We start from the raw sequence: 21,908 nt of genomic DNA on the forward strand, positions 1-21,908 counted from the left end.
TCTCTCTCCCCCCTCCCTCCCTTCCTTCTCCCTCCCTTTTGCCCTTGTTACCTTTGCTATCTTCTGCTGCATGAACTGCTGCTCCCTTGCTGTGCCACTCTGCCTTGAAGCCAGCTGATTAGAGAATGAAAGCTCTACACATTATGAGCTAAATAGGGCTTTCCTTCTTTAATTCTGGATATCATGTATTCTGTCCCAGCAATGAGAGAAAAAGTAAGGCACTCTCCTAAAGATTACTTTCTTTTTCAGTTGAGTAACCACTAGGGCTCTTATTTTATTACTGCTTAAATTCTGTTAAAAGAATATCATCTTAATTCTGGATCAGTACCAATTTGATGGCCATAAGGAAACAGTAAATTAGCTAGTCAGTATTTCATAGTGTTTGTCCTATACAGCACAAAAAAGTTACCAACAATTATATCAGCTAACTGTATCATAAAAAAACTCAAACATAACCCTGTAAGTAAACAACAACATAAACAAACAAAAAGATCATAAAAGGAAAGTCATTTCTATGAAAAGCATGATATGATTTCAAGAAAGCAGCATTTTAATGAGGTCTTCAAAGAATGGTCCATAAGTTGGGAGGGCAGAGGTTTGGCAAGTGCGAGGATATGGTTCTCTCTGACATTCAGCTTTCCTGGCTGCTTGTCTTCTGTGGAGTCATAAAAGCCCAACCTGTCAATTGCCAACCTTTTTGCTTCCTAGCTGCCTGAGGTATATAATAATTTTGTTATTGTTGTGATATCAGGTTATCTTCTCTCACTGAACAGTGTTTTATGCTTAAATCTCATGACACAAATAGGTTTGTGTAGTTTTAAGGTGAGTATTGTATAATTTTTTTCCTAAACCACAAACACTTGCTCAGTTAAATGTAGTGACATCATCAAAATCCCTGAGTCCATTTGAATGATATTAAAAGAATGTGTATATTCCTTTGAGACAGAAGATTAGGGGATGCTAAGGGGACTGGACAAAAGGGCATCACAGTCACAGAGAACTGAGAAGTCACAGTGCGGAAGAGCTTTGCTGTCCTGGACCTGGTATCAGAAGAGGATACACAAGACAGTGACCACTGAATTCACAGCCACTGTGGTCTTTCTACTCTTGGAGGGATTCATCCTCTATGTTGTGTGTATCTTACTCTTCTTTCTGCACTTCACTTTTTCTTCATTTTTTTTCCTTCTTTTCCTTTAAGTAAAATTGTATATTCAAGTTCAAAAAAATTAAATAAAATTCTAAGATAATACATAGCACATTTCCTATGATGACAGGACAGGTTGGCTCACACTTGGAGACCTGTGAAACCTTCCTGATGATGACCTGAGCACAATGTCAGGTGCCCTCTTTCATGACCTTTTATTTTATTTTATGTTTTAAAATTATTTATTTATTTATTTGGTACAGTGTCTTGCTACACAGTTCAGACTCATGGTGACCCTCCTGTCTCAGACTCCCTAGCTGTGAGATGACAGGCGTGCGCTACCATACTCGGTTCCAGGGCCAGCATGGTGCACCCAGGGCTCCAGAGCCAGTGCAGCATGTGGTACCAGGGATCAAACTTGGGACATTGTACTTGCCAGGCAGGCAATTATGTCACTGAGCTATGTCCCCAACCCTGTTTCATGATTATTAAAAAGGCTATCCAACAAAGTCTGCGGAATTAGTCTTGTAATTCAATCAGTATAATGTTTATCTTCCTCTTCTAATTTTAAAATCTTTGAGGTATGAGGTATGATGAGCTTGTCTGTCAACTTGACTACATGGCAAGACTCACAAAGGCGATGGGTCACTGAGGAACGCTACCCTTCAGTGGGCTAATCCATGGATGCTCAAGGCTGGATGTGCTGTGGGCAGGTGCCACCCTGCAGGAAGGGAGTCCCTGATGACGGGCCTCTCTCTGGAGGCAGCATCTCTGTTGGCATGCTCCACTGTGCTGCTTGCTGGCCACCATAAACTACACAGCTCTGCTCTACCACACCCTTCTGCCATGATGTTTCTAAGTTGGCCTCAGTGGACCACAGTTTGAAAGCTCTGAAGCCGTGAGCCCAAGTAAATCTTGCTTCTTCTATGTCAGTGTTGGAAAACCTTTTTGAGATAACTGCCCAAACTGTGACCCTAAAGCCACCTATATATCACAAAATACCAACATGGCAATTAAACCTGAGTAATGAGGTTTTAATTTAGAAAAACCCATTTTAACATATTTTGTCCTACACAACAAACAAAAACACATTTTAGGTCAGTGTTTCAGGTCATGTGGGCAGAAAACTAGAATCAGAGAAGCAAGGTGATTCCTGAGACGATACTTGCGAACGTGGCTCAGAAGCCTGTAAAATTAGATTCGGGAAAGAATTTGGAAAAGTTTTGAAGATGTGGGCTATAGACCCCTAAGATATGCATAAGATTGATGGGCAATTCTGGCTACAGCTCAGAAGATCATAATGCTGTGGCAAAGGTCAGGTTTGTGAGGCTTCGGGGGAAAGAGAACTCGATACACGCTGATACAAAACCTGTCTGCGGAGAGAGCCTTTTTACCAAGATGGCGCCGAAGGCGAAGAAGGAAGCCCCTGCCCCTCCCAAAGCTGGAGCCAAAGCAAAAGCTGTGAAGGCCAAGAAGGCTGTGCTGAAAGGCATCCACAGCCACAAAAAAAAGAAGATATGAACACCACCCATCTTCTGTGGTCCCAAGACACTGTGGCTCCAGGGGCAGCCCAAGTAGCCTCAGAAGAGCGCCCCCAGGAGAAACAGGCTTGACCACTATGCCATCATCAAGTTCCCCCTGACCACAGAGTCAGCCATGAAAAAGATCGAGGACAGCAACACACTCATGTTCACTGTGGATGTCAAAGCCAATAAGCACCAAATCAAACAAGCTGTAAAGAAGCTCTGTGACATCGATATTACCAAGGTCCATACCCTAATAAGACCTGATGTAGAAAAGAAGGCATATGTTTCACTTGCTCCCGACTATGATGCATTGAATGTTGCCAACAAAATTGGGATCATCTAAACTGAGTCCAGCTGGCTAATTCTAAATATATACTTTTTTCCCAGTTTAAAAAAAAAAAAAAAATCCTGTCTGCATTTGTCCCTGACCTGAAATTTTGCAGATGGCTACATTTAAAAGTGGAATTCTACTTAATCTGGTAGAGCAGGTTTCAAAGCAACCTAATATTCAGGAGGTGGCATGGGTACTGCTCACAGCTTTTAGCCAGAGTTATGGTGACAAATGGTAGCAAAGGGCAGAGACAATGTACTTGAAAAGCTTGAATTTTAGTCTGAAAAGAACCATGTGTAAGGCTGGAGTCAAAGAAAGCATGGCTGATCAAGAGAACAGTGCCACTAAAAAAAAAAAAAAAAACAAAAAACACAATGCTTTGTGCAAGGAAAAGAAAAAGCCTTCAAGGCATCTCAGGAATAAGTAATCCAGCTTATTTACTTGTTCAGTTTCTCACATTAGTGAGACAATATAATGCTTGCGCATGTGGATCTGGTTTATTTCACTCATGAGTATGCCTCGAGTTACATCTATTTACCTATAATAGTCTCCAGTTTATTCTTATTTATGGATGAGTAGTACTCCATTATATAAAAAACCCACATCTTTTTTATACACTCCTCAGTTGATGGGTATTTGAGTTTTTTCCAAAATTTATCTGTTACAAATTGTGTTGTTATAAACATGGGTGCACATATATCACTGTGGTATGATGTTTTTAATTCTTCTGAGAAGATCCCCAGAAGGAGAATAGCTGGGTCAAGTGAGCCTTCCAATCCTGGTTTTTTGAGGAACCACCACACTGACTGCCATGGTGGATGCACCAGTCTGCACTCCCACCTCTAGGAGAGAAGGGTTCCTTTGTCCCTGCAGCCTCTCCAACATCTGTCATCAGTTGATTTCTTGATGACAAGTCATTCTTTCTGGGCTGAGATGTTATCTCACTGTCATTTTAATTTGCATCTCTCAATGATATGAATCCTTGACCAGATACATTATTTGAAAATATTTTATCCCAATTTAAGATTTGTAGTTTTGTCAGTGATACATTTTGACAAGCTAAACTCAATTTATCAAGTGCCCTCATTTATAAATTCAGTTTTTCTTATCAAAGAAAACCTTTAATTCAAGATCACAAAAATTATTCAACAAACTTTTAGCCAGGAGTTTCAGTTTTATGTCTGATATTGAGGCCTACACTCAGCTTTTGAGTCATTATTTATATAAATTAATATTTTTGCATGTTAAGGGTTTAATGTTTTACTATTCATTCTATTCAGTGAGTCTACCATAAGTTTATTCAATAAGTTTTACCACATCCATAACTGTGTTATTGTTTTGCTAAAGAAGTCTGCATATATGTTCATGTGAAACAATATGGTTTCTTCGTAGTATCTGTCTTTAACAAAAAGGGTAATCCTAACTTCACAAGATGAGATGGAAAATTTCTGTTCATCCTCTCTTTTGGAAATGAGTTTACATAAGAGGGATATCACTTCTTCTTTAATTATTTAATAAATACTGTCAGTAAGCCTATCTGGGACTATGTTAGGGTTTTGTTTGTCTTCATGTACATGCGAGGAGATTTTAAATAATTAATTCTGTTTGTTTATATTAGAGTTCTAATGACATTTTTTATGTCTTTTTGAATTTTTTTTAGCATTTCTGCTTTGTATAAATTTATCCATTTAATAACAATAGCCTTGATTTGCTGGGATAAAGTGTTATATAGTGTTCCCCCAAATCCTATTAATTTCTGCAGGGTCAATACTGATGTCCTCTCTTTTACTGATAACTGGTAAATTGTGCTTTTCTTTTTTTCCTTGATTAATCTACCTAGAGGTTCATTAACTGTTATAGCAAAGAATAACTGATTTTTCGACTGATTTCATAATTTACTGATTTCTATTCAGATCTTTGTTACATCTTTCTGTATCCTTTAAGACTAATTTGCTTTTTCTCTCCCTATATTCTTAAGGTAGAAGCTTAAATTACTAATTTGAGATCTTTACTTTTTTCCTAAAAGAGCTGCTTACAACACCAACTTTTGCCCTAAGTGCTGCTCTAGCTACATCCCACACATTTTGATGTGTTGCATTTTATTTTCAATGTGATCAACATATTCTGCAATTTTCCTTAAGATTTTTCTTTGGCTCACAGATTGTTTAGAAGTTGCTTAACTTTTATGTATGCCCCAAGTAATTTTGTTGTTTATTTCTAACTTAATTACTTTGTGGCTAGTGTCATGCTATGGATCAGTTCAATCCCTTTAAACATATCGAGGCTTGTTTTCTGGTTTGATCTACAGTCTATTCTAAAGAATGTTCAAGGCATTCTTGAAAGGAATGGATGCTCTCTGTGGTCAGATGGAGCGCTGGTTGTATGTCATACTGCTTTTGAGTTCAAGTCTTTTATGTTGTTGTTTGTCTAGAAGACCATCAATTATTGTGAATGAGTCATTAGTATATCTGATTAAGATCACTAAATGCTTCTTTTAATTCTCTGCATCTGCTGCTTCTTGTGAACTTGAATCCTATTGTTGGGTTGTACACATTTATAATTGTGAAGTCTCCCTGAAGTATTAATCCTTTTATTAAATGTCTCTTGTCTCTAGGAAAAATAAATAAAGACTCTTCCTCCATTTTTGCTACAAGTTCTCATTTGATACTACTGTAACATAAACAATCCAAATTTCTGATAGTTATTATTTACATGACATCTTCCATCCTTTCCCCTTTAATCTGATGAGTCTCTAGAATTCAAGTTTTTCCCTTACAAACAGCATCTCAATGCACCTCTTTCTAGCAAGTCTGAAAATCTATCCCTTTTGACTGCAGTTTTCCACATACAGTTGTTGACACGGCTGGCGATACATCTGCAGCTGCTGTCTGTTCATTTTTCCTATGTTCCTCCATTGTTATCTCCTTTACATCAAAGAAACCTTCTTCTTGGGTATATTTTAATGTTCTTCTGTTGAATTGTATTGGGTACGAGGTCTTGCTACGAAACTCAGACTCATAGTGATCCTCCTGTCTCAGCCTTCCCAGTACTGGGATTATAGGCGTGCACACCACACCTGGTTTCAGTGGCTAGCTCAGCACCGGGGGCCAGCCCAGCATGTGGCACCAGGAAGCAAACCTGGATCCTTGCACTTGCCAGGAAGGTGCTTAGACCACTGTGCTATCTCTCCAGCCCCTCTTCTGTTGAATTTTAACTATACTACATTCATAGTAGTTGCTCAAGGAATCACAGTGTTCAGTCTAATTTATTTTGTTTTACACCTGGTGACTGTTGACTTAATACGCATAAAAATACACTACCTTTATTCTAATATTCTCTTTCAAGCCATTATCCTCGAATATGTTGCACCTAGATTTATATTCAACAATATTATAATCAATGCATTAAACAATCAAATGTCCTTTTCCAAATTAAGACAAGAGTGACATAATGTATTCATAAACTTCTGCATTTGCTAACAAATTATCATTTCTGATGTTCTTCATTTCTTCAAAAGTGAGTTATTGTTTGTTATATTTTTTTTAACTTCAGATTTTCTTTAGTATTTCTATCAAGCTTTGCTGATCTGAAGATGTCTTCAGCCTTCATGTTTGAAAGATAGATTTGTTAGCTACAGAAATTTAGTTGTCAGATTATTTTGTTTGTTTTCTTTTCTTTGTTATGAAGCTTTTTCATCTGTCAGTACGCTGCTTTCATGCCCATTAGTTTAGATGAAAGGTCAGGTAATGTGCTGTTTTACTCTGGTTGCCTTCACCAGTTTCTCTTCAGTTTTTTTTCCTTTGAAACAGTTTTACAATGAGAGATCTAATATTGTCTTTCTGCTTCTCTTAATTGTAGTTCACTGATCTACTGGGAGTGATACATTAATTATACTTTTTCATTAGAGTTAGTAAGTTTTGTCAGATTTTTAAAACTATGTTTTGCCTATGTCTCTTCTTTTTATACAACTGTCAAACTCCTTTTGAGAAAGCTATTCCCAATACACAAGCTGTACCTCTTTTAAAATAACCATTTAAAAATTGTCTGTTTACTATCCTCCTTGAGTGTTTCTTTTTCTTCTCTTTTTAGGAATTGAAATAGAGTGGTTCTTAAATGTACAGGAGAAGCTGTCTTAATCTACAGCCTCAAATGCATAAAACACTAAACTGTCAGTGCTTATAACATGCTCATGAATGGCGGAGCCTCATAGTTTGTCCTCTTTTGACTGTGATTACGTTAGAGGATACTACACAGCTCACGCAGAAAAGCAATACAACAGCCTCTCAACTATTACAAGCAGCAAAGTTGTGCCAAAGAGTTGCATTTTTAATTTCTTACATTGAACTCCGTCATCAATGTTTAAGTTTTAGTAGCTAGGTTAATAACTATTGTGACAAGTAGTTTATATTTAGATTATGAGTTTACATTACTTTTTAATTAGTCAAGAATTTTTTATTGAACAAACATTTCAGCTAAAATCCCAGTTAAAATCCTGTCTACTGGGAAACTGTGGTAAAGGAAAATTTATTTATCTTTAGGCTCTGATTTTCTCATCTCTAACTTAGAGATATAAATTCTTACATACTCACATGGGATTAATAAAGCAGCATTCCCAAAAGTTTGGCAAGGTAAAAGTGGAAAAAGCCCATGGGGAAATTTTTAAATTAATTAATTATTATGTATTTGATACAGGGTCTCACTATGCAACTCGGACTCATGAGAACTCTCCTCTCTCAGCACTAGGATTACATGCCTGCGCCACCACGCCAGACTCAGTCAGTGGCCTGCACTGCATGCCCAGGGGTCCAGGGCCTGCATGGCAGCTGGTACTGGGGATCGAACCAGGTCCTTGCATTTGTCAGGCACATACTGAGACTGCTGAGCTATCTCCCCAGACCAATCCATAGGAATTTTTAAACAATTATAGATGCACATGGATGACAACTGACTACATAACCCTTATAAATATGTCTTAATTATAAAACTACAATATCTTAGTTTGTCTTTCAAGTTCACAAAAAAGGACAAAATATATCCATTTTTACAAATTAAAAGAGCCAAGAAACCAGTTACTTGACTAAAAACATAAATTTTAAACTCTACTGACACACACTAGAAACATATTTTTCATAGGATTTAAAGTTATATGCTTTAATAGCTTATGATTTTTGTTACTATCAGCTGGCAGATAGCCACCAAATTATTCATACTATAAAGGATAAATTGTAGCAATTTCCATGAACTTACTTAGAATTACATTCAAGGCCCAAAGGTCCTTATCTTTCATGTACAAAATTTTCACCTGTCACTGATGAAAAGCTCCAAAGCAATTCATATTAATTCTGAAGTGACAGATAAACAAGATTATTATAAGCAGCTTAAAGAACTATTTTAACAGTAAATTGGCATCATACTACAGCATGTGTATTAAGAACACTAATGATACAGTTGCAGGTTGCTCATCCGGGTAAAAGATTCCTACTAGCTTGACTATTTTAATTGATGGCTCTAATATCTCAAGTCCCAACTTCATTTCAAAACTGAAAAAACCGAAGGTGAAATATGTTAGGTACTTTGGTCGTGGTCACTTAGCTAAGGGGAGAGTCTCCACAAGTCTTCCTCTGCTCTGACTTCCTTATGGTGCTCCCTCAAATTCATCTTTTCATTTCTTAAACAGACTTAAACTAATTTGTATGTAATGTTGGTCAAGTGACTTCTAGCTCAAATGCAGCGCATTAGCAATTCTTATTAATACATTTTTATTTCTAAGAGATTTTCACTATTCCTTGATTGTTTCTAGTTGTAATGGTTCATATCTGGCTGTTCCCCCATCAAGCCTCCCACAGCCTGAGGACTCTGGGAAGTGATTAAGATTTGCTCAAAAGCATTTGAATCCAAGTAGCTATGCTTGAGAGCCCAAATACCTAGCCACTAGACAGAACTGCCTCTTGTGTGTCATCAGTCATGCTGACTGAAATCCACTACAGGAGCCAAGCATGAGACTGGGACCCTCCAATATGGTCATGAGAAACCTCTGACTGAGGCGATCTCCACTGTCTGACTCAGCTTCCAAATTAGCTCATACAGCACTAATGGACTTCAAACTAACATGGTACAGTTAGTGTCTTTAAAAACCCTTATCAATGAAAGAACTGAATTCAGAAATAAGCACAGAATTGTTCCTTTAATTATTACACTCCATAGCAGACACCCATTTGAACATCACCCACTGCTTAGGATCGAATGCTGCATTGACCTTGGGTTACGGATAATTTAAAATTCTGTCTATACTCTCCTTGTTAATTTAGAAGTCATTACAAGCTGATAAAGAATTCAAACACCAATAACCATGAAACAAACAGAGAAACAAGTGATGGTCCTCTCTCCCCGCCCAGAACTGCCTTCGAATCCTGATGCAGAGAAGCAGAGGGCCCCAGAGCCCCTCCCCGTCTAAGGCCTGAGCACTGCACGTAAGAAGGAGGGAATGGAAGGCCAGGGTTCCCTTGGCCAACCACTCTCTCTCCACTATGAAGGTGACAGAGGTCAGATGTCTCTTAACAAGAAGACTGAGATTATAAGCAAAGATAATTATACACCTACCATTTAAATTCGACTTGATCACTGCAACTATGTGCTTCTGAGACTAGCTAGCTAGGAATGGAATCTTCTCTTTGAGTAAATGTGAAACCCCAACAATTCACTCAAAACTTGTGGAAGTAGGTCTTTATTACTTCACACCTACTTAGTTGACCTGAGGATCTCTGTTGCACTAGTTCTCTGCTTTCAACCCCCAACTAGCTACCATTGTCTCAGTACTGTTCAGCACCCTGACAGATGGGCAATCTGTGTCCTCACAAGTGACAGTTTGTGACTCATTCAAGCTCCCAGGAGAAATTTTATTTTCACAAAAAAAAAAACAAAAAAAGGAACAATAACAAAATAGCCAAATCACCTTGGAGAAAATGAACACATTTTCATTTGTCTAATATACATAAACTTTGCTAAAAGGAATACAATGACAAGTATTACCATAACCACACTCTGACATGTTCACCTCTCAAGCTTTTGAAAGTGGATGCAGGTCTCAGTCCACTATAACCTACAAAAGGCTTTGTGAAATTGAGAAAAATAATACCTGGAGTAGGTTGAATACCATTTTCCAAAATCTCACGTCCACCTGGAACTTCACAATGTTGCCTTATTTGCATGTCTTTGCACATGTAACTAACGGAGGTCAGTTAAAGCTACCCTGCATTAGAATAGTCTCAAATTCAGACTGATGAGGAGAATAAGCCACACAGTGACACAGAAGACCGCGTGAAGCAGAAGGCAGAGCTGGAGTGCTGCAGCTACAAACCAAACACCGTCAGGAGTCAGAGAAGCTGGGAAAGCATGAGCGGTAATTTCTTTCGCACCCTTCTCACAGGGAGGACAGGCGGGCAATGCCTTCATTTTTACACCCGCCCTCCAGCCCTGAGAGAACATAAACCAGCTTCAGTTATTAATCACAATATCCCTAAAAAAATAATGCAACAACCTCAAAATGAAGCTAAGATTGGTAAATTACCAACTGAATTATAATTCAATTAGATTTCAACTCCAACTTTCAAGTTCCACAAGCCATTATAGCAGAAAGTCATGAGAAAGTGATTCTTGCTTGCTTGCTTGCTTGCTTGCTTGCTTGCTTGCTTGCTTTTGCGGTACTGGGGATTGAACTCAGGACCCTGCACTTGCCAGACAAGCACTTACTCTACTGAGTTACCTCCTCAGCCCCAGCGGAAGTAATATGTTAATAAAAATAGACATTATAATGTAAGATAAACAATGTTATGAAGAAAATCAAATAAAGCAGTTAGACATTACAATTTTAGTGGCTCAGTAAAAAGCCTTATTTTCTATTTTGTAACTTTAAGGAGTTTATAAAAATTTATTTGCACAATTAATTTATGGTCTTACTATAAATATAGTACTACAATTAAAAATTTTCAATTTACTTTTTATACCTCGTTTTTGTGCTTTTCTGCTGGATGGTTAAGACCAAGATAGAGCAAGACCTATATAACAAGAAATGTAACTTTTGTATCTGCCAAGATCAGTCAAGTCCCTCAGGATTTACCCTGAAACCCTGTACTGCAGTTTGTAGATCCTTTGTCAGTGTCGGCCATGTGGATGAGTCATGGCCATTGCTTGATTAATTTGCTCTCTGTGAAAGCCTGAGAGAGTGTTTTCTCTCCATGTGACTCTCCTTAGGCACACTCTACATATGAAGGGCCATTTTGTATCTGTATACACAAAATAGAATAGATATACAGCTACTTTCTTTTAATTCAATGAGAAGAAAGATTTGTACTAATAGTGTTTGGACAGGATATCATGTCTTCATCTTGTACTATGAATAACCACTATGAAGACAACAATATGCAATGTATTAATTATTGAAACTATAAAAGAAAAGAAACTGTCCTACTAATTGGTTTTGAAACTGTCTCATTGCCATTTGTTTCCTCAATCAAGTCAGAAAAATAAAAAATAAAACATAAAAAAATAAAAAAAATTCAAAATGATTAATGAGAAGATGAAAATACTTTATAAGTAGGTTAACTGCTTGCAAATAACTAAAGTATAAGACCCTTCCTTTCCCCCTTAATATCCTCACTGCCTCACCATCTCTGCTTGTTTGAGTACCACAAATTTTCTTAGAAATCTGTACATGCATGTAAGTATAACAGGACAATGAAAACATACACAAAGGGGGAGAGTGGGTAAAGATGTGGGGCTATTCAGACAGAGATGAAAGAGCCCATGCCACATTAAAAGTGCTGTGTTATACAGTTTACCAGTAGAGGCTCCTTTTTCCTGTACACAGTTTTACTTTCCTTTAGTTACTTTTCTTTTTCTGTACCAGGGATCGAACTGAGGATCTTGCACTTGCCAGGCAGGTGCTTATGCCACTGAGCTATCTCCTGGCTCTTTTAGTTACATTTTTGAACCCATTTGTTCCTTTCCTCTCCTTGACACTTTACTGTACTACATGGAAAAGTCTCCCATATTTTTTCAAAAAATATAACTGCTTTCATAAACTCTTCAAAAATATTTTTCTCCAAAACTCTTATGCTTCCTTGATATAATGGTTATATCTCTGCATGAAATAAAAATACAGCATGAATTCTGTTCAAAAATCCATCACAGGAAAAAAAAAATCCATCATAGGGCTGGGGAGATGGCTCAGTAGAGTAAGCACTTCCCTGGCAAGTTCGAGAGCCTCCATTCAATCCCTGGTTCCGCCAAACAAAAACAAAAACAAAACAAACAAACAAAAAACCCTCCTATTTGAACCCATCCATGTTTCTTTAGGGGCTGGTGATATAGCTCAGTGGCATAAGTGACTGCCTGGCAAGTATAAGGTTGCAAGTTCAATCCCCAATACTAGAACGAAACCAAAACAAAACATAAAAATCCACCATAGTTTGTTGCTTAAGTAGAGGTTCTACAAACTAATTTTTCAGGTGTACTCTTTAGCTCTGCTCCAAACTACAGGCAACTTTAACTGGGTGACTTACCCAGTGCATGCCTCACTTTCTTCGCTTTAAAATGGACAAGTGACTGCACTTAAGCCAGCAAGCTTCGTGAGCATTAGCCGAGGCGAGGCTCTGTGCGTGAACAGTATGGAAGCACGCACTAGCCACTGCCAGCTGATACTGCTCCCAGCTTAATGTGAAGTGGTGGTTCATGAGATTATTCCAGTTTTGCTTTAAAAATAATTCTTGCCTGTGCAACACATGATAATATCATCAAGAATACACGAACACAGACAACTGGTGCCCTCAATTTCTGGTCTTGGAAAATGTTAAAAGAAAAAGACTTTTTATTATATCTATGATACAATATCAAAGAGTAAGAACATATAAACTTTGAGCTTGTTTTCAAGATTGGATATCCTATAATACTTCATTTCACTTCCTTCCACACCTTTGCTGTAACTCTAGCCTTCTAACTCATGCATTACCAACCAGCAGCATTCCAAATTAAAATAGATAATCTGGCCTTCAGGGCTGCTACTTAATTTCTCTAAGCTGTTATCAAAGACAAAGTGAGTTTCAAAGCACCTAAACCTGAAATAAGGCATTATGCACTCCAGCTTGAGGAGATAAGGTTCAAAGTCCATCCCCAGACATAAATCTAGGTAAGACTAGGGTTGCTTACAGGTATCTCCACTTCAGATGAAAATTATGCTACAAATCTTAATTCCCAGCTAATCCTATAAGGGGAAAGCAATCACTTAAAAAAAATACTGAAGGTGGTGCTTTCCCACTTTGAAATCTCTTTGTTCTTGACATTCAGTGAATGAAGAGCAGACTGAACAGCCGAAGAGAGGCAGACTCAATATTCCAGCGCTCCCTACCTCCGCACAAACCACCCTGCCACCTCAACCATGCAATACTGGACACCTCCCCAGTGTCTCCCACTGTCCTTAACAGGTCAGGTTCTGCTGCTAGGCATTTGCAGGAATTATCGTGCCTTGATTTCTAAAAGTACTGATGGGAAAGGGCAGAAAGGCTCAGCAACAGTAACAGCTTTTGCTTCTGCACATAAATGTTAGAAAAAAATAAAAGAAGGCAAAGGAGAAACAAATAGTCAAAACTGATCCAGAGTTCTTCCTCCTATAATAGTTATTTTACCTCTCACAGAAATTAGGAAAACCCTCAAAATATTTTATTCAAAAGAAAATCCAAAGCTGTGTCATTAGTCCTTCCAGCCTTCAATACTTCTTCTATACTGTCTTCAAATTACTCAAAAATCTAAGTTTAAAGACTCCTTAAGAAACCAAAACCATAATGCCAACATACAGAGTTTCTAAGAGATGATATAATCCAGCTCCTAGTTTCTGAAATTAGGGTTATTAAGGCCTAAAGTTATAAAAATGATACATTAGCTTCACTGTGTCTCCCATAAATTCACATGTTCAAGTTCCAGAACTTCAGAATGTGACTGTGTATGACTGTGGAGACAGGCTCTTTATAAAGTAATTAAATTAAAATGAGCCCATTAGGGTCCATCCCAATCCAATATGAGGCATCATTATAAAAGAATGTCTGGATACAGGCAGGAAAGGAAGACCCTGCGAGGACAAAGGAAGAAGATAAATACCTTCAGGTAAAGAGAAAATTCTAAAACAAACTTCCCTTGAGGCTCTCACGGGACAGTCATGACACCTCAACTGCGGACTCATTATACTATAGAACTATGGGGCGATAACCTTCTGTGCTTTTAACTACCCAGTCTATGGTTCTTTGTTATAGTACCTTGGCAGACAAATACTAGTGTTACATAAGCTCATCTCAAGACTTAGAATAAAGTCACCCTCCTGGAAAAACCCAGGCTTCAGTGTACCAAGTGTCACCAGGCTTCTGCTGCCCCATGTTGCCTTGAACCTACCCTTCCAGGTGCTAGAACCTTGCCTCATCCCAGAAAATATGTATGATGTGACCCTACTTGCTTTGTCCACTGGACTGCTACCAATGGATCTGCTTGTCACAACAGTTCTGTAACAGCACTAGGAACCTGCTCTTAACTTTGAACATAGATCAGCACCCACAAAAAGTTTAGCCTGGTTAATGTCAACATATCGTAGGGAGCATGTCTGATGGCCAGTTTCATTCACCAGATGCCTTCCAGGTGTTGGGTCTTGCTCCTCTCCTATTCCCTCATATTTCGGGTCTACCAGAAGCAAATTCAGTGGCCTTGTCAACTTTGCCTTCTTCCACAGCTCAGATAGAAATGGAAACCACTGTCCCAACTCAGTCAAAGGTCTTCAAACCCATCAAATTGAGCACTCTCTTTAGACAACAAATATTTTTAGTACTTTTCATTGCCTTTGCTACTATGAAATGAAATTCACATGTAATATGATGCACATATACTCCTAATTTCAAATATTTACATATAATTTCAGATGTGCCAATCTTTATGTACCTAAAACAGATCTATAGATTAAATATACAATGTATACAGATATGCATACAAAAGTATGGGCTTAGTGCCGAGAAATGACATTCATAGATAATAAGACAAATGCACACATACAATTTCAAATATTTATAATTATAATTTCAATGCCTTTATCTATGTAACTGAAATGGTAAAGCAAAACAGAAAGAAGTTTATAATACAACAATCTCTTGAAATATAGAAATGGGGACAACTATATTGGAAAACATACTGAAGAGTGTTGCTCATATCTACATGTAGAATCAGCATAAGTACAACCACTACAGATGCAGACTGATCCAAAGCACTACATGAGTGACTTCAATAACATAAGCAGTGATACCATTAGCCACATGACTTTTCTGGAACATGAACAACTTATAGTAAAGTTCTCAATGAAACACAATTCTGTCTACCTTGATTTATACTATAGATCTATTTCTGGAAAATTTGCCATGTATTAAATCTGTGCAGAGCATATTTTTTGATTTCATGAGAAACAACTGACAGTTATAAGCTCAGAGAAATGTAAACAGGGTTTTCACTTCTGTGAATGTCTAGCAATTTATGCAAAAGCTTTGTAGAACATGAGATAATTAGTCACTGTACTAAAATAGGAAACAACATTTTTTTCCTGCAAATAATCAGATAATACATGCTTCACCTGTTTGGGGGCCATCCAGTGTGCCATGAGTCCACAGCTCTGAGACTGCAGCCACAGGCAATACATAAAGAAATGGAATCGGTTGCGTTCAAACAGAACGTGACTTACAACCAAAGGTTGAAGACCACAGAGAGCAGTAGTCTCTCTCAGTAGAAAAATCTCATAAATACTATGGATATCCAGCTTGCAACCACTACATTTCAGTGCACTGTCTGATTACTATGATGACAAAAACAGCACCTTCAGACCAACAGCCAACCCACCCAGGGCCCACTAGTAATTGGGAATCCTGATCTAACCCATTCCTATGCACTGCTCTTGGCAAAGACATTGCATTTGCTGATCTCTTGCCCTCTTCTATGCCTGTCTGGAATGCAATTTCCCAATCTTCTCTTCAACATTTAATCTTATTTCTAACTCAGGTTTGAACTGATACCTTACTTCCCTTAACCTTCCCTTAAGTAAGAATTTCCTTGGAATTGGCAGTACTTCAGAAATGATTTGGCATAGATATGCCACTACATATTAATTTATTATCTGTATTTTCTGTCTGCCACCTGAAAGTAGATCCCTTGAGGACTGAGAATATATCTAATATGCCATCATATTTATAGACTCTAGTTTAATGATTTTCTGTAACTCACTCAACGGCAATTAGAGTGATTGCTCTTCTGGATGGAGTGGATATAAGGTTCCTGACTTCACTAAAATTATGTATGAACAGACCGAGGGATACACCATTTCCAATTCTAAGAAGAATGATAAAGCAAATAAACAGAGTGGTAGCGTGGTGAACACAGACGGTAAAATAACGCTTAGCTGCTATTTTAGACAGGATGGCCAGAGGAAACCTCGCTGAAAGAGGCTATTTGAATTGACACCTGGAATATAGAAAGAGCAAGGAAGCACACTGTAGCCAGAGGGAAGACACATGTGAAATGCCAGAGACAGGAAATGTGTGGCACAGCTGAAGGAAACCAGGCATGCAGCACTTGAGATGGTCTGAAATGAAGGCACTGATACAATATGGTTTAGGGTTTTAAATAGATAACATCAGTTTAAAGAGTACAGGGCAGGAGTGGTGAGGACTAATAAGAAGCTGGGGCCGAAGTCTAAAACAGAACTGATGATTCCCTTGGACTGAGGCTGATGGTGAGCAGAGACTGGAGCTATCCGAAGACCGTGCAGAGGTACTGTTCAGAGATACAACCAGGAGGACTTGCTCAGGGTCCAGACTGAGAAAGGGGAGCACTAGACGTTCTTACTGATGTGAGAAGGATGTACTACGAGATATGAGGCAGGGACCACAGCTGAATGCAAGTCTGACATAACTGTTCTACAATACAGCTGACTCTTGAAGGACTGAATCAGCCTTACCTTCCCACAGTGAGCTACACTTGGAGTGATATATTATGCTTCTTACACATTATAGATTCTAAAGGTGATGATACACAGGCAGAGCATACACACAAAGCGGACGGAGGCAGGTTCTTATGAGAGCTGTGTGTGTGTCATTCAATACTTTATAGATGCCATTTAATCTCATGAACTGAATAAAATCAAACAAAGAAAGTCATCAGAGGAAAGAAGGCCCTTTCCAGTCCTGAAGCACTCTGAAGTTTAGAAAAAGAACCACCCTACGACAAAGAGAGAACTTACCTACTTGAAAATCTGGGGTCAGAGAGAAAGATTCAGCCATACGCCAGCTGATGAAAGGTTGGGTACAGTAGAACAGAGAGGCATATTTGATTTGGTCATGAGGAGGAGACTGGCAAAACTCAAAAGTTTAACAAAAAAAAAATGAAGTGAGATGGAGAATGGGACACTAGAAAGTGTGACAGTGAGATAGAACAGTGTCAAGTGCAAACCACATCAACAGTAGCAGAAAGCAAAGCAGGCCAGTGTGGGGGCACATGCAGCTGTGGACACTTTGCTAAAAGCCAGTGAGGTAATCACTGTTATTTATTGTATTTGGATCAACAGAAACAATAGATGTTATCCCTTCCGTGTAAAAATAAACTTAGATCTTAGGTTGAGGCACTCTGTACTTTTAGAAAGGTAGTACAGGCAAAGCCATTCATCATATGTAGGTGTTATAAACCTGAACTGAGACGTTCCCACCAATGAGTGAAGGTACCTTTCTTTTCTTCAAACAGAGAAACTTTCCTATGCAGAAAGTAATAAATAGCACAACTTTATTTTACGAAAACTAAAATTTTAAATAAGACAACTACATCATAGAAGTTTTTGTAAAAGTGGCATAGTAGACAAAATATTACAACATAAGTGGCTCAAATACATAACAACTATGTATTAATATGAAAGCCAATAGGAAATACAGTAAGGGGCAGGAACAAAGAAATCAAGAAAGACAAAACTTAAAAGACTTAACAAGACTGTATGATCATCTCTTGTTTTTAAGATTTTTCCCATAACAGCCATGAATACAATGGTAAACTAGCAATATAAGTTAGCAGCTCTTCACACGTATCCAGATGTATGTATAAAACTCCTCAATGTCATACATAGCCTTGTTTCAACGTGCCACATTTTTTCCCATGATAAGACATACAGCAGGATGGTCTTTTCTTATTTCACATGGCCTAAAAGGATTCTCAAAGGCACTGATTTGTTACTTTCATCTTCCACCTCCAACGGGAGACATAGCAACGCAATTTCACCCCTCTACAAATGCAGCAATATTACTTACATAGCTACAAGCATCAGGGCAACAAAGACGCAGAGATGGTAAGTGAAGGTGCCTACCTTCCCTGATGGCTGTGAAAGGTGTCCCCTCTTCTTCCTGCAGCCTGATTACTTTCAAGGCCACCAACTTCCCGTTCACCCTGTGGGAAACAAAAGACAAGATGAAAAGAATTTGCAAAAGCATGGGCCTATTATGGTCCTAATTGCCTTTCTTACCATTTTTATTTTATGTGCACTGGAAATGAAAGTGACTCAATTATATCACCACAGCAAGACTGGCTTCGGTGCAGCTCAGAATTATAGATCATCATCATAAATACCCATATTTTAAATATTCACACTTGTATAGGCCAAGATTTAAATGAGGTTTTCTGTGATTCATTCTGTTCCTTCCCAAAAGAAACTAGTATTTAACAAAATCACATCTGACAATTATTCTCAGATTAACTAAAAATCAAACAGTCAAAATAACTTATTCTTGGTTTCTCAATAGCTTTTCCTTGTTTCTTTTGCTGAAATGTCCTCATTATCATTCTTCACATGAAGTTTTTCAATCCCCAAGGACAAAAACTGGACACTTCTCAAGTGTCTCTCTCTCTCCCAGCACAAGTTCTCTCTCTTTCACCCTCTCTCTCTCTCCTTCCCTCGCTCCCCCATACTCATTTCCCCATTTTTCCTTTTTTTTGTACACTAAAATCTGTAGAATTTTTCCTAAAATTACATGGGACCTAGTTCTGTCTGTGTTTTATGTTGTATAATAAAATCATGAATATACTCTTATAAGACTCCTCAGACCTGTCCGAAGCAGGTGGTTCTTCGAGACATACCCTCATGTTTAGCCCTAATTAAAAGCGAAACTGTACTGTGGAGATAACTTTTTATCTAGTCAATTCTATCAACCACAAAGGCAAGACTGCACCAGCCTTCTCCCTGATGGCTCTATTTTCCACTTTTACTAGGCCTAGTTTTTCTTGTTGTTGTTAACTAAAACAGATTCTGTTAAAAATACATACCAAAAATATGAAATCCACAAGAAGTGAGTTGGTGAGAAGTACACTTCCCAACCACACCCTGCTCCAGCCACCCAACTCCCACTCTCGGAGGTCATCACTTACCATTGCTTATGTATCGCCATATTGAAGACTTGCATATATGTACGCATTACGCAAATGTGTATATACAAGCATAATGTACACACATATTATGCATATACACATACACAGTATAATTACAGAATGCTGTCTGTATTGTCTTTTGTTGAATATATTTTAGTGATTTCCTTATACATTCATAGAAAACATTCTCTCACTTTTGAAAGCCCACAAGATAGTCCTTTATGTACGTGTGCCATACTTAATTTAATCCTAGTACTCTACTGACAGGCATTTAGCTTATTCCCATTTTTTGTTATGATGGTGGTACAATGAATATTCTCTTACATGTAATCTTATACATATAAAAGGCCCGTATGACAGTTTTCTAAAACAAAAACTGCAAAGTCAAGAAATGATGCATCTCTAATCACTAACTTTGATGAACATTATCGGTGTTCAGTCAATGTTTGATTCTGTCAATCTGATAAGCCAAAAAAGGTTTCTTATTGCAATTTAATCATTTGTTCTTTTCCACCTTGGTGAGTAAACCCAGGTCCTCCACCCATGCTACAAAAGCTAGGCAAGCAGTCTAGCCTGAGCTGCCCCTCCAGCCCTCCTGCACCAGGACAACTGCTACTAAAGGAGGACTTAGAGCTTAAGGAACCACCAAGGACAGCTCATGGTCCCAGAGAATCCAGTGCCTAAATCTGAAATAATTATAATGTCTTCTCAAAAAGTACCCCTAATTGATCTATTTTTGCTCAAAAACTATCACAAACACAAAACCTAAAAAGCCAAGGGACTTACCACAGTCTACCAATCCCAGTCACACTTCTCACTGAACTAACTATTGAATTCATTGTTACTGTTACAGGACGTGACAAGGGCATCTGTTTACAAGGCCCTACAGTGTGCTGTCTCCTTGAGGTTGAGCTGCGCTGCTTGCTCCTCCTGTGTCAGCCAGCAGGACAGGCACACACCCCTTTCTGCGCACATTACCTTGATGCCTTAGTCCTGCTCATGCTTCAGATACCAGGCGCCCACCCATACACGACTGTGGGGGGGATTCAGCTGGAGACTACCCTGTGTTTGCTGCTTTGTCCTTTAGGAAGGAGGAAACCTTTGGCAGGGCTTGAGGCTGCAATGCAGTCAGTGCTGACATCTGCACAGATTTTTCTCAGCCCAGCTGAGCTCATCCCTGGCTCCCCAAGGAGGCAGGAACTGATTCCAGGAACTGCTTGGAAACTTCCCCTCATTTACAGATATTTTAGCCTCACCCATAAAACACACACGTGCACACTTCTTCCCACAAAGCTCTCCATTTCTATTGAGAAGTGTGAACTTGTATGTATAGTGAGCTGCAGGGACACTCTTGGCCATAAAAATCATGACTGGCCTATTACACAGTGAAAGGAGGCCAGCCATCAATGGAGTCAGCGCTCTCTAAATACAAGTAGTTAATGACTAATCTGCATCATTTTTGTAGTGAAAACTCTTTCAAACTTACTCTCCATAACTACACGAAAGAACAGGACAGAGAGGGGTGGAATTCTAGTTCTAAAAGTTCTATAAAATAAACTACCAAGCACTAAATGTTATAGGTTGTAACAACTGTAATATTTGATGCCACTGAGATTTTATTATATGTGAAACTAAAACTTTAAGCTCCAGAAGTGAAGGAACAGTTTTGTTAACTGATACATAACTTGTATCTCAAACAGAGCATGCTTTACCAAATGAATTATCATTTACACATTGACATATGTGCAAAATAAAGCCAGAATAAAGTATAAAAATTATTTCCAAAACAATTACAAGTCCAGGGCTGGAGAGATGGCTCAGTGGTCTAAAGCACCTACTTGGAACAAGCTTGGCAATGCACAGGGACTGCGGTTCAATCCCCAGCACCACATGCCAGCCAGCCCCGCTCCCTGGTGGGCTGAGCTGGCCACACACACACACACAATAAATAAATGTAATAAATAAAAAAAATAAAAAAACAATTACAAGTCCCAAAATTTTATAAAGCACTATATTATATTCTTTACTTTTATTTTCAGTTTAAATTTCTGTAATTTGTTTTTGGTGCATGTAGCTAAAGACAAGTTTCCATTTCCTTGCAGTTTTAGAATCTGTAGAGTGCTTTGATAATTAACCTTGTTACGCCCAACAGAAATGTTCTGGAACAATCACCATCTCGTAATAATCTCAGCACAGACCACTAATCAGCGTCTCTCTCCTGATTGCTTCATTGGTTTCCTATTAAGAATCATATTGATCATCAAATTGTTCTTTAACCTGAAAGTCACTGTAAATTTCCCCTTTCTTAATTAGTTTTTCTCTACAAGTCTGGATACTCACCAACTGCTGAGGCCCTCAGTTTTAAAGCTTACTACTTAAAAACATTAAGCTAGGCGCCACCTCTGGAAAAGGTGCCTTTGGCAAAAATAACAAA

The 21,908-nt window shown here is 38.3% G+C and overlaps 1 protein-coding gene and 1 pseudogene across 1 annotated transcript in view; one reads left to right on the plus strand and one right to left on the minus strand.

Annotated features, from left to right (window-relative positions):
* Cdk14 (cyclin dependent kinase 14) overlaps positions 1-21,908 on the minus strand; it is a 546,799-nt gene that overhangs the window by 297,333 nt on the left and 227,558 nt on the right. Inside the window, exon 5 of the mRNA XM_023707130.1 lies at positions 18,420-18,499. Within this exon, the coding sequence (XP_023562898.1) occupies positions 18,420-18,499 (80 nt within the window). The remainder of the gene's footprint in view (positions 1-18,419; positions 18,500-21,908) is intronic.
* LOC105741075 lies at positions 2,543-3,013 on the plus strand (annotated as a pseudogene).

Source organism: Octodon degus, unplaced genomic scaffold, assembly GCF_000260255.1.
Source record: "Octodon degus isolate 3935 unplaced genomic scaffold, OctDeg1.0 scaffold00281, whole genome shotgun sequence".
Taxonomy (NCBI): domain Eukaryota; kingdom Metazoa; phylum Chordata; class Mammalia; order Rodentia; family Octodontidae; genus Octodon; species Octodon degus.